Source organism: Prunus mume, linkage group LG3 (genome assembly GCF_029339155.1).
Source record: "Prunus mume cultivar Tortuosa linkage group LG3, ASM2933915v1, whole genome shotgun sequence".
NCBI lineage: Eukaryota > Viridiplantae > Streptophyta > Magnoliopsida > Rosales > Rosaceae > Prunus > Prunus mume.
This window is the reverse complement of record NC_142700.1, coordinates 7,985,450-7,999,043: the sequence shown is the minus strand read 5'-3', so window position 1 is coordinate 7,999,043 and position 13,594 is coordinate 7,985,450. Positions and strand designations below refer to the sequence as shown.

General features: G+C 33.0%; 1 protein-coding gene across 1 annotated transcript; it reads left to right on the top strand.

Moving 5' to 3' along the window:
- Positions 1–8,421: 8,421 nt before the first annotated feature.
- LOC103325473 (peroxisomal 2,4-dienoyl-CoA reductase [(3E)-enoyl-CoA-producing]-like) lies at positions 8,422–11,202 on the top strand. Its single transcript, XM_008227638.3, has 5 exons — positions 8,422–8,679; positions 9,360–9,519; positions 9,681–9,850; positions 10,064–10,286; positions 10,812–11,202. Exons 1-5 carry the CDS (start codon positions 8,494–8,496, stop codon positions 10,964–10,966), a joined length of 894 nt encoding a protein of 297 aa, XP_008225860.2. The 5' UTR covers positions 8,422–8,493; the 3' UTR covers positions 10,967–11,202.
- Positions 11,203–13,594: the final 2,392 nt, after the last annotated feature.

Below are 13,594 nucleotides of genomic sequence, written 5' to 3'. Positions count from 1 at the left end.
TAATCGTCTTATAAAATTATTAAGAATCTTTTGTTGTCAATCATGTACATACGGAAGGTCAAAGCCTTAGTTTAATTACTAAATTTGAAACTAAAGATTGCTAGGGTTTACAATTTACTTTCTTCCAAACCTATCATTTTAGCATTTTCATCTCACATACCTCACATTCTCTTTTCATAAACTTTGAATGAAATTACGTAATACATTTAGTTAGGGTCCGTTTGATAAACATTTCAGTTTTAGTTTTTATTTTTTATTTTTTGTGTTCGAGTATAGAGGGAAAAAAGGGAGGATGGAAGTGAGTGGAGATGTGATTGAGAGGGAAGATGAGAAGGGATGAGTAAGAGAAGTGAAAACAAAAACTAAAAACTGAAATCTATTTGAAATTGTTTTCACTTTTGTTACTCATCCCTCCAATCTTCCTCTCTCAGTCCACCGACCCTCCCCTCTCATTTTCCTATATATACTCTAGCACAAAAGCCGAAAACAAAAAAATAAAAAATAAAATGGTTATCAAAAGGCCCTTAATTTTGGTAAACCACAACTAGTGCTAAACAGTCATACAAGTATAATATGAATCAAACTGCTCTTTGAATTTTGGGCAGCATTTCAAATCAGCTACTACTATAGAAAGTCATGTTTACCATGGTAACACACACATATATCTCCCTCACATGTATATTTAAATTATGACCATTATATTATATATAATCTAAATCTACCAATTAACTTAATAATCAACTAGTTTAAAGGTGTGCCTTTGGCCAGTTGGTAGCCTTGGCATTTATTATAAGTACAAAGCGTATCACTTGACTGTCGATCAAATTAATGCGAATTCTTATGTGTTAGTGTCATGGATTTATTCCTAAAATTATACAAAATTCATTAATACGTTGCGAAAAATAAGCGTTTGAGTTTGTCTTGTGATTACTTGGAGGTTTGGCGTCTTTGCATGGTAACACTGTTTGCCTACGTACTAAACTCACCGTGACTCGACTTTATAGTGAAACCCTAGACTTTCCAGAGTTCAAAGTGTGTGTGCGAACCCTAACGGTAGCTCTGAAAGTAGTACCAAGTGCCAACAATGTTTAGCTCATGAACAGGAGGTTAACTTTCTTTTTCTTTCTCTCCATGTCTTGTTCTAGCTAAAACAAAAGATTAACTTAGAAATTACAAGTCCTAAGTGTTTTTATTTATTTATTTATTTATAAGTTGGGTTTTTTAGATGTTATCACAATAAATTATTTTATTTTATGAGAAGCATATATGTGATACATTTGGTAGAGATTTTATTAATTTTACAATTTTAATAAATAAATTGAATTAAAATTATTTGACACGAATGACATGACTCGAGTGTTTCCTCCGAAAAATTCCAAGAAGAAAAGGAAACGTGTTAGACTAAAGGGTTGACAGATCCAAGCAGCCTCCAACTTTGGAGATAAGCACAAATTCCTACAACACCTGGTCTCCAATTTTTAGAAGAAATTATTTATTATATGTAATTAGGATAGATGCCCACAGATGCATAATATAATTAAGCATGGTGTTTTGTTACCCATTTAAAATCTCTTTGAAGGTTCCACAATCCTTGTGTGTAGACCCTCTCACTTCTTTTGATTGTCTCTTCATTTTTTGTAGTGGCAAACTTCTGTTTGGTATTCAACTTGAATCCAACTTTTTGAACTTAAAAATAGAATTTGAGTCCAAAACAAAGAAAACCTATTTGATAACTCTATTTTTAAAAATTCAAACTTAAGAACAATTGAAAAACACCCCAATTATTAAAAATAAAAAATATATATTTTTTCAGTTTTTTTCTAACAACCCGCAGCAAGTTCTCAAATTTTTACTATTTAAAAACAGTTTTATAGTTGCATACCAAACAAGTTTTTGAACCTTAAAAATAAATTTAAGAACTCATTATCTTTAAGAAAAATCAAAATTTTTGAGTTCCCTATTTGAATAAGATACCAAACGCCCCGTTACTTATCCAAACCGTACTATTTGGGAAACTTTCATGTCATTAGGCCTTTTACGTTCAACCAAATTTGGAACTTGATATTTCAGAATGTAACAAATTACACTGGATAAGTCAATTTTGTTTCTGCATCATTCTGGGATTCTTCCATGGATGCATTTTGGTTTAAAAAGAAAATGCTATTTCACACACTAACAAAGCAAACTTCGTTAATCGCTTCGTTAATGAATCTCAACTTTACGAGAAAAAATTTATGAAATGATAAAAAAAAAGTACAAACAAAAAGCAAAACCACTCAAAAGTGGTGAAATGAAGATGCATGTTATCAAAGGATGTAATGATGGCGCATACGAAAAATTCTTCTTGTTTTACCTTCCTTAATTATGAGTGCAAGAAGAATGTATTCTGTTGATTTTTTTTTTTAATACGTGGGGATTGCTATTTATTTCAGTTACTTGTATCTGGACTGGAGTGCGGTCCGCGTCAGCTTTTGGCACTTTACACATGCCAAATGTTGTGGAGTTATGGCTTCATACCTAACATAAGCACAGCCATCTATCAATCGCTATCATATATTTGGTTTCTCAAATGAAGTAAATGGTTAAAATTCCTTAAACAAAATTATACTAAACATGCATGTAACATAAGATCACTAAACTTATGTATATCTGTTGTATTCTTACATGGTTTGTAATGACGTGTTTGGACAAAGGAAGTGATAGAGCACTAACAATCAAATTGGAATTACTATTTTGTTGTCATAAGGTAATTGTTGAATCAAGATATTTCAATCAATTCTTCTTTGGTGTGTAAATATTACGGAGGAATTTGATGTTTCAATTTCAATATCAATCGAGTCTCATTGTGATCATTGAGATGCAACGCAAGGCCGATTTTTTTATATTTAAAAATAATAGATAATGAATGGAGAGTTTTAAGATATTTTAACATGCCTTCTCATGTGTGACATCTTTTTTTGCCTAACACGTGTATAATTCGTATTAAGTGATATGAAAGCACATGAGACTACTAAGCCTTCCAAATGAATAGCACACTCTAAAACCAATTATGTGTTGATTATGTTTTTATGTTTGGAGTTATATTATTTTGTAAGGTGTTTTCATCATATATTAAATGAACATGGCCTCACAACTTCATTATGGGTTTTCTAGCTCTTCCATTTTCGTTTGATTGATTGAACTATATGATGAATTACATGAGACAAATTATAGGTTGTCCCCCGAATTTCAATTTCCTCATAATAAAGTTGTTCGTGGTACTTATAACACATTGAAAAATGAAGGAATTTCGTATGAAACTTATAAAAAAGTTAGGCTACTCATCCATCCCACATATATATATATATATATCCGATTATAAACAACTGGTAGTTGGTCTTTGATCAACCTATATGTATTAGAATAAATAAAACTAAAATGTGCATTTGAATGGAAACTAAATACAATATTGGCATGCATGTAGACCCACCATCAATCTAATCAAAGGAATATAAAGCCTAATCTAATTATCATGTTTTTGGCATATATACACAATACATACTCCAATCATGAATCATGTCCCTACATCTGCGTGTCTTCATCATTACCACAATATTACGATTGCACTTTATATATATATATATATATATATATTATTTCATTATTATTATTTTCTATTGAAATTATCTCATTATTATTAACTATATGTTTATCTTCTTGTTTTTTTTTTTTGCCAGAACTATATGTTTATCCAACTACTAATATTTTAAAAATTATGCATTAATTGCCCTGGTCCCACAATAAACCAGGGATAAACTCCATCTTTTCTCTTGGCTGTTTTTGTCTGTGTGTTTGGAAATGAATTATTTTAAAATATAAGCTAGTAATTTTTGTGATTTGTTTCATAAAAAACTAGTAATACTTTATACATATTTACCTGTGTGTCATGTGTACATATGAAAATTGAACCAACGTACGCTTCAGACAAAAATCAACTCAATAAAATATGCATAACGCTTTCTTCCCGGTCATATACGCATGAAATATACTAATACTTACATATCTTTCACGTTCCTACTTTATAGAGTTAAATAAAGTTCGTTGACATGCTTCACATTTCACCATGCAAGCCGCTATTTAAGATTCATTACTCATGCCATATCTGGAATTTTAAGATCCTTTTTGGTAACTAGAAAAACTCCCACGCTTTTGCTAATGGGACTGATTTTCTTTTCCAAGTGTAATCAATAGCGGTTTATGCTATATTAGTTTTAGGTCACAAGTCAATCAATTTTAATTGTTAGGGCGGTTGGCATTGTTGGGTCAGATCACTGAGGATTGACATGTTAGTGACTAAAATATGCTGTCTTAATTAACCATATGATATGTACAAGATATTTTTATAACGGGTTAATACATCCACAACAAAGCTACACCACAACTAGGTGTTGAACTCATCATAAATATATATATATATATATATATCGTTCTCATTATTCATATAAATCGAACTTAACACCTCCTCTAACTAGTACTAGATACAAATAGCATTAGACCAAATTCTAGTTAATTAGTATACATTCATTCTCATTCACAAAACTCATTTATTTGCCATGCACGAGTAGTCTAGTTAAGCAGTTTATGGTGTTACTAATTTTAAGTGTTTATTCTTTGTATCATGTTTTTATTGGATATTTTTTTGCCTATGCGGATTTATATTTTTGGTTTCAATATAATTGGTTGTATTATTTGGGCTTAGGTAACTTCACATAACACTCCATCGAGTTTAAAGTCAAACAGTCTTAATCTGAACCAAGGATTAAAATATCGGCCGTGCAGATAATATCGGGCCTCCAATTTACAGATATTTCGGGGGATATATCGTTATCGTTTTAGGTATCGGGAAAAAATCAACAAAAAAGACAGATATAGGCATTGAAACACATAATCTTGGTGTAAAACTTTCATAGATGTTATATACATTATCAATGAATGTATTGAACAAATAAAACTGAAAATTTACTAATAATAAGACATACATTGATGAAATATAAGTGGTATGTAATGCGAATTAATGAAAAATTTGAAAATAAAATTTTGATTAGAATGAATAAACCATGCATAAATCCATAGTTTGTTTAAACATTAGATTACAATTTAGATAAGTGTCCACCTACATAAATGAAGAGCTCCTATGAGGTTCAAACAATGAGGAACAACCATCCAGATTCATACAATAGTCATACCAAGTCATGTAACCCGAGCACTTTGTAAGCCATGTTAGAACATGGGGCACATAAGTCTCTCTCGAGCTCCCTACTGTCCTCCCATATATGGGATAGTTAGGATTAACACAACTAGTAGATCCATAATCTGTTTCATCATCTTGAGCTCCATAACTAGTTCCACTATAATCAGACATGACATAACCATAGCCATCATAAGATTCATTTGAGTTAGTACTAGGTCTAGTTTCTATGCTCATAAATCCAAAACTATTCCCCATGTCCTCTTCAGATGGATTGAAGGTATGTGGCCAGTGGACTGTGCATAGATTCTTCATATTAATAAATTATAGGGTCTGGGCAAGGATTAGCAATTTTTGGGTTTCAATTTGCTTCAATTGCCTTCAAAACTTCTGAATTTTTTTTGGGTTCTGTTATGGGTATCGGGAAATATCGGGGATATCGGGAAATATCGGGATATCGAAAATATCGAAAATATCACTTATCGAGGGATATATCGTCGATACAGGGGAAAATATGGCCTTACCCCCCAAAGTATCGGTGTCGATAGTTGAAAATACCGATATATCGGCAGACATATCGGTGTATCGGCCGATATTTCAATCCTTGATCTGAACTACAATTATTTGCTTCCACGTTTAGGACTCATTTAGTAAGAAATCAGTGAACATTTTAAAAGTTAAATAACACAAATATATAAGCTTATTTGAGGGATATTATTTTTCAATGATTTGAACCGTCTAATTTTTAGATATTCCCTCCAAGATCATATTTGCAAAAAATCACTTGAATCCGAAACTATTTGTAAACTCAATTAGATTATTGTTATTTTAGTTTTTTCTTGAAGTATCGTGTTTATCTATTTTGTTGAATCAATTTGATGCCTTAATAATTTTCAATTTTTCAAGAATGATTTATAAATGAAGACTTGAAAAATAGACGTTTATATTGTTGAAAAACAATTCGTAAGATACCTAAAGGTGTCCCTCAAATAAAATTATTTGAAAAATTCCTCAATAGAAAAGAAATATATATATATATATATGTATATATGTTCTTCATGTCTTAAATGTCTTATAATATATGTGTAATTTGCAATGTCAGTTGGATAGATATTGGATATGCCAAAAGATTAACAAGTCATAATGGATGAAAAACCATATTTTGCTTTAAATTTATACAAACTAATTTAGGTACTAAATTAACATTGCCATAAATAAATAAACTAATAATATTGCTACATTTATCAAAACATTCAGATAGCAAAGTTGCCTTCGCCTTCGTTTTGTTGTTGTCTAGTAGTACCTTCTGCTGTTTTGTGGTCAATTCTTGTGAGTTGGATGATGAGATATAGATGTCACCAATTCAAAACCAAAGACTAGAAAGCCATGGCCATCTGGGTTTTGAGAATTTTTGTGGTCCATCATCAACTCATTCTTCACGGGAGATACGGGGACCATATATTTGCACATATCCTTTTCATCCATGCTTGGATATACATTCTTATGTACGATTCTCGAAGAAAAAGAAATACGTACGGCCATACATAATTAGAAATACAAACACACCTTCTACGAAACCTTGGATTGGAATGCTCTCTAAAGTTATACACATATGCGCGACTTGAAAAGATGTTAGTACAATGAAAATATTTTAAGAATGGCGATTAGTATAGTAATAAATGCTTTAAAATATGTTTAACACTATTATTAATGTTGCAAACAAGATGCACACTGGTGATTAAAATAATCACGCATGATGACATGATTTATTATACTTAAGCCAGGGTACGATGAATTCATCTGAAGAAAAAAAAACCACAATTTTCTTCTCCCACTGGATTTTATCAACGATTCCGTGGTGGGTTAACACTCTTTTTGGTCGTCATAAAAAACAAAATACATAAAATAAAATAAAAACCTCCATGGTCGCTGGTGGAGGTTGACCAATACACGTTCGAATATGCCATGAGCACATTGGATTTCAGATTTATGTGGTGGGCTGACCTCATTTCTCATATGAGAATTGTGAGCTTGAAGACTAAGATATTTTTAATTAATAATAGAGGGAAAACCGTCAGTGGCGGAGCTAGGATTCTTAGTATGGAGGGGCCAAAATTTCAAAATCACTTCTACTAGGTTTTTAATCTTCATCTGGGAGGGCCATCACTAATCTAATTGCAGTTTTTGTATTACTATATCATATATTTTATAATATATTACAAGAGATTAATAATTAAGTGGGGCTAAAAACCGTGACAATTAATTTAGACATAATTATGAATCTTAGATCTAATGATCCGATAAAAAACACTTTTTCACAAATATTTCTAATTATTGGATGGCTTTGACTTTATCAAAGTGTTCCATTCATCCTCCATTCTCTAAATAAATGTTTTTATTTATTTATTAAATTTAACCATATAGGATTACGGAAAGAGTAGACTCTTACCATGAGGTGCACATCCGCATTGATTAAAAAATGTCAATAAATTATAAAAGAAAAGAAAATATTAAATTAATTTTAATTAATGTGGCTGTCCACCTCATCTACTACATAAGATGTGCGAGAATATAGTATACAGATTTGATAAGAGTAACATTATTCTAAGGGAAAAAACATTTGACGGCTACTGAATTTTGCAATTTAGAATTTGTAATTATTTTAATAATCAGAATAATGAGATTTCATTTCAACCAAAGTTGGAGCAAGATCATTGTCAATACATCGTTAACTATTTGGGAACCAATACAATATTATACTATGCATGAGTAGGTTTTAGTGAACTAATAAACTAATGTAATCCTGAGGTTAACTTAATCAAACTGTAATTTGACGTAGGCTTGGAGTTGACATGCAGCATTTGTTTTGTGTGAAACATTCACAACTCACAACATTGATATATTTTTGTCAATTAAACCTTTTGTTTTTGTTTTTATTTTTATCTATGTAACATAAACACGTGGCTAATTGTAATTTGCCTCATACTATAAAGATGAGTAAGATGTAATGGAAAAGGCTTTCTAGCGAAACTATTTCTCCCAACTATTTATTTCTCAACGTCTATTGGGCTGAAAATAAAAGGTACATTAGTACATCAGGTTATGGGCCGACCTTACTCAGCCTGTTGAAGAGTCAAACACGAACGGCTGAGTGGTAATTTGGTACGTCTCTTTTGTCGAATGCGATCCTGGCGTTGTCCGTTAAACTCCAAACTAGGAGAGTTAGAAACTCTGAGAGAGAGAGAGAGAGAGAGAGAGAGAGAGCAATGGAGTCTCCATTCAAGGCGGATGTACTGAAGGGGAAGGTGGCTCTGTTGACAGGAGGAGCCTCAGGAATCGGGTATGAAATATCGCTTCAGTTGGGCAAACATGGAGCCTGCATTGCTGTTATGGGTCGTCGCAAACATGTCATTGACTCTGCTGTTGAAACCCTGCAGTCCCAAGGCATTCATGTACTTCTCTCAAGCTTTAATTCCATCTTGTTGATGTGTTCTGTGTTGTTTACGGGTCTTTTCTAGTCAAATTGTTACCTGGGTGCCTCTCTTTTGTTTGTGTTTTTCATTCTTTTATGTTCAATGTCATTTCTATGCTCTCTAATTGTCATATGATCATCTGGATATCTTTCAGTATCTTTGTGTTGTTTTCTTTATAGTTGATTTCATTTTATGGGTTTTCAATTATGCTCGTTTTCTGTTTGGTTCCTGAGAAATTTATGAAAAAAGCAGAATTAAGTTCAGCTGCGAGTTATTTTGCCAGTCTGACCAAAAAAATGCATCATTGTGGGAAAACATGCATCATTAAACAAGAAATTTGACGTATAAATGAATGTTTGATGATTATGGCTATCAAATTTCAAGTTAAAAGAACTTGTATGTACCTATCCAAATTTTCAGGAATCTCTTGTCAGAGAGTTTTCCAAAATGCTGAATTTATTTGTTCTACTTCAAAAGTTCTAACTATTTGCCTTTTTTATATTATCTGTCAGTGCTGAATTTAACATTCTTACATTAGACTGGTGTATGCAATTGTTGAAGTATTTGGTTTGATGGTTTAAGTGTGAGCATTGAACTCCAGTTTAATGTCCATAAGAAAAATAAAAATCATGGAAATTAGATTGTTGTATTTGTTGCAGGCTATTGGACTTGAGGGTGATGTTAGAAAAAGAGATGATGCTGCTAGAGTTTTGGAATCAACTGTGAAGCATTTTGGGAGGCTTGACATCCTTGTGAATGCTGCAGCTGGCAACTTCCTTGTGCCATCTGAGGATCTATCCCCCAACGGATTTCGAACAGGTTTATCTTTACAAGTATCAACCTAAGCATAGCCAGTTTTATCCATATTTCATAGAAGGATCTTCCACATTATTAATCTCTTAATATTGCAGTTAATTTGATAAATTGCTCTTAGACTCTTAAAATGACTTCTAATTCTTTGAAGTAATTGGTTCCTGCAGTTATAGATATAGACGCTGTTGGCACTTTTACAATGTGTCATGAAGCACTCAAGTATCTCAAGAAAGGAGCGTCAGGAAAAGACTCGTCTGTTGGTGGAACAATCATAAACATAAGTGCAACTTTGCATTATACAGCTACTTGGTATCAAATTCATGTATCTGCAGCAAAGGTTTGTTAAATTCGTAGAAACTTTTGAAATGACTTTGCTCGTGCGATTATGCATTATTTTCTTTGTTTTTCCTTTAAAAAAAAAAATTATGGACAATGTACGAAATGCAGCCTAGTCTCTCCTGAACTGGGAGAGGTAGCAAGTAGCACTTGACTACAAGGACTGATGATATTGGCTGAACCGAATTCATCTATATTCTGTCCTTTATACCAGGCTGCCGTTGATAGCCTTACAAGAAGCTTGGCATTGGAGTGGGGCACGGACTATGATATTAGAGTCAATGGTATTGCACCAGGACCTATTGAAGACACTGCTGGCTTCAGTAAACTTTTACCTCAGGAGATTTTGAGCAAACTTAAAGAGCAGACTCTTGTATCTAAAGTGGGTCAGAAATGGGATATTGCTATGGCTGCACTATATCTTGCATCCAATGCAGGTTATCAATCTAATTCACTCCTTGAAGTTTGAGAATTCCAAATTGCCCACCATCTTACCTTCTATTTGCAAAATAGTTTTGACAGTCCCTTGACATGCAAGAAAGTTTCTGTTTTATTCATGTTTATTAGTAAACACCTTATTACCTTACTTAAGTTTTGATAAAAACACTAATGAAATATTCCCTAGCAGCCTTTTTCTTCATCATTTTTTCTTTTTCATGTTATAAATACAGTGAGGCGACATGTTCTTTGACCAGTCATTGCAATGTCACCAACTGACTATATTTGCTAGTAGTTGTAGACGAGTCCATTAATTTTCTCTTATGATATTAGTAGTTGAAATGGTTCATGTCTGCTTTCTTATTGTATGCAAATTATGTAATATCTTATGGATTTCTGATTTCTCGCAAATTGCAACTACTACTTGAAAGATAGTACAGTATTGATAACACTATGCAACTTAAAACTTCCACATTGCTTTAAAGATTTCCATACATCATTTCTCATCCGTATTGTGCTTTTAGGAAAATACATCAACGGAACAACATTGGTTGTTGACGGGGGAGACTGGCTGAGCAAACCCTCCCATCTTCCGAAAGAGGCGGTGAAGAAACTGTCCCGAGCCGTAGAGCGAAGGTCTAGAGATAAACCAGTTGGGATTCCTAAGAGCAAGCTTTAATAATTCCATTTGATGATCATGATCATCACCTACTCAAGTATTTTCTTTCGTTCCACATCAAAGTGAATGCATTGCCAGTGTAAATTCCTTCCGGACCACTTTGGGAAAGATCCATAGCTTCAACTTCTAAATGTAAAATTATTGATTACCAGAACCAGTCGAACTGATCAAAGAGATGATATTGGATATGTAATATCCATCTTGACAAATAAATCAATTAGTATTAATTACTTCAATCACTCAATTTGGTTATGATTATGTTTAATTTTGAGTCGGTTAATTGCCTTTGAAGTTGATGGATCAATCATAATTTAATGAACCCTCTCTTCCACACTAACTTTCAAGGAGATGGATCATATATAGGAGGGAAGGTTGGTATAGTTTTCTATTTGCAATATGTTTCTTTGCTTCCGGCACAAGTAAGTTAATTTTTTATGGGCCACTAAATGCGATTTTTTGCCAGGCCACTAAATGAGCTGATATAGGCTCATGCTAAGCTTGACTTATGTATTATGTTTTTTTGTTTTTTGTTTTTTGTTTTTGTAATTTTTTTAACAACTTCATTTCGATATTTTTTACAATGATTTATATACAAGATTTATTATTATTTGTTGGGAAAAGAGGCCACTAAATATATTTCAAGTACGTTTGAATAGAAAAGGACTAGATTATTGTTCAAATTTTAAAAATTGAAACTTGAGAAACAAAATTATTATTTTAGTTATAATTGTTTTTAATTCTTAATATATATTATTAGAGAAATAAAATGGATTAAGATATAAATATAATAATATTATGTATTTTTTTTAATCCCTAAAACAAATATAATTTAATAAATCTGGCCCATTGGGTCTAATTACCTAATCCTGACCTACACAAAGATATGGCTTAGAACGGCCTAGTCCGTTTAACACCTTTACCTTCATTCCCATGGTCGGTATCAAGGTTATGCTGATGATCTTAGATGCCGAATGGAAGATATTTAGTTATATATGCTTAGAGATCAGCATTTGCCCTAAGCCCATGGGCCGAAGTGGGTAGTCTGATGCTCGATGGGCCAAAGCTCTACCCCACCTATTCTTTAGGCCTGCTTGGCTCGGCCCGCTCTTGAATTGGGTGTGGCTTGGGCCTAGGATTTGAAACCCTCAGCACGGCGCGTCTAGTCCCACCCATGGCTTGGCTCGCCTAGCTGGCTCCTTGGTGCTATACTGTGGCATAGACTATGACAGGAGGATGTTTGAGGCATGGGTCGCAAGGATAAAGGTGAGGGTCACAGCAAGAGACGTCGTTTGCTCTTGCTTGGGTCCTTCAACTGTTGGTTAAGGTTGTGGTGATTGGTTCTAGGTCTAGCTAGGCCTAGTGTACGTAGTAGTTTAGCGTTAGCGATGAGACACATTAAAATTCAATATAAGTCCCGAAAATGCAAATAAAGAAAAGAAAAAAAATTAGAAAAATTAGAGCTAATCACTTATTCTATAATTTATGCAAACTTAATTGTAATACAAACTCATCAGACAACACTTAATTATGATATTGATGCAGTTTTTAACCTTTTTAAGACTTAATTAATGTAATATGTAGGATAAATTAATAAACTTCTTATTTTGTTAACACATGTTATGAATTAAGTTAATTTGTTCAATGTGTCAGAAAATTTGTAAAAAAAACTTATTAATACATTGAACTAGAAGTTAAAACTCCATATCCAAGTGCACTCCCTAACCTTATTTTATACTTAATTGAAACAATATAATATGTATGATTAATTAACAAACTTCTTTTTATGTTTTACACATGTTATGAATTAAGTTAATATTTTTAATGTTGTCTAAACATTTGAAAAAAAAAGGGGAAAAAAAAAAGGGCAAAAAGAGTCCGGCCTCTATAGGCCCATTAGCAGCCTGTAAAGCCTAGACCCAGCCTGTAAAGCCAGTCTAGACCCAACTTGACCCGAAAAATAAAAAAGTCCATGAGGCCCGACCCAAACATAAAACTTTAGGAATGAACCTTAGGTGTTATGGCGAGCTACTAATAATGATGTAATTAAACCCTCTTATGTCAATGCACAAACTAGGCATAACCTGCAATGTTTGACCCTTAGGGTTCAAATTTTTTTTTTTCTCGCACATACCTAGGGGTTATATATGTAATTTAATGAGAAAGTTGAATGCATGGGCTGTTATGAATATAGGTGTGTTTCTTCTTTTCTTCTACCATATTTTCTAAGCACTTCATAACTAGCAGAGCACTATTCTAGTATGCACAAATCACCACCAAGCATAGGTCCTCTTCTCCTCCAAGTACTTGAGGTGAGATCCATTAATTCCTTTATAAAATCGCTAATGTGTCTGTAATAAACTAATAACTACTTGTTTAATTACATATTGTAGCCATGGATCTGAATGATGCTGCCTACTTTTCACTCAATATTATTGTCCTATACATAGCACTTCTTGGCAATGGCCGTACGGGAAATTTGGGAACATTGGAGATTGGAGCTTTTGGAGTTCTACTAATGATTGGATGGCTATTGTTCTTGGCAATGGACGTGTTGGGTTGGCATGGCCCATTTTGAATTGCCAATTTAAAAAATGGGATGGGTCGAGCACATGAAAATCATCAAGTGCA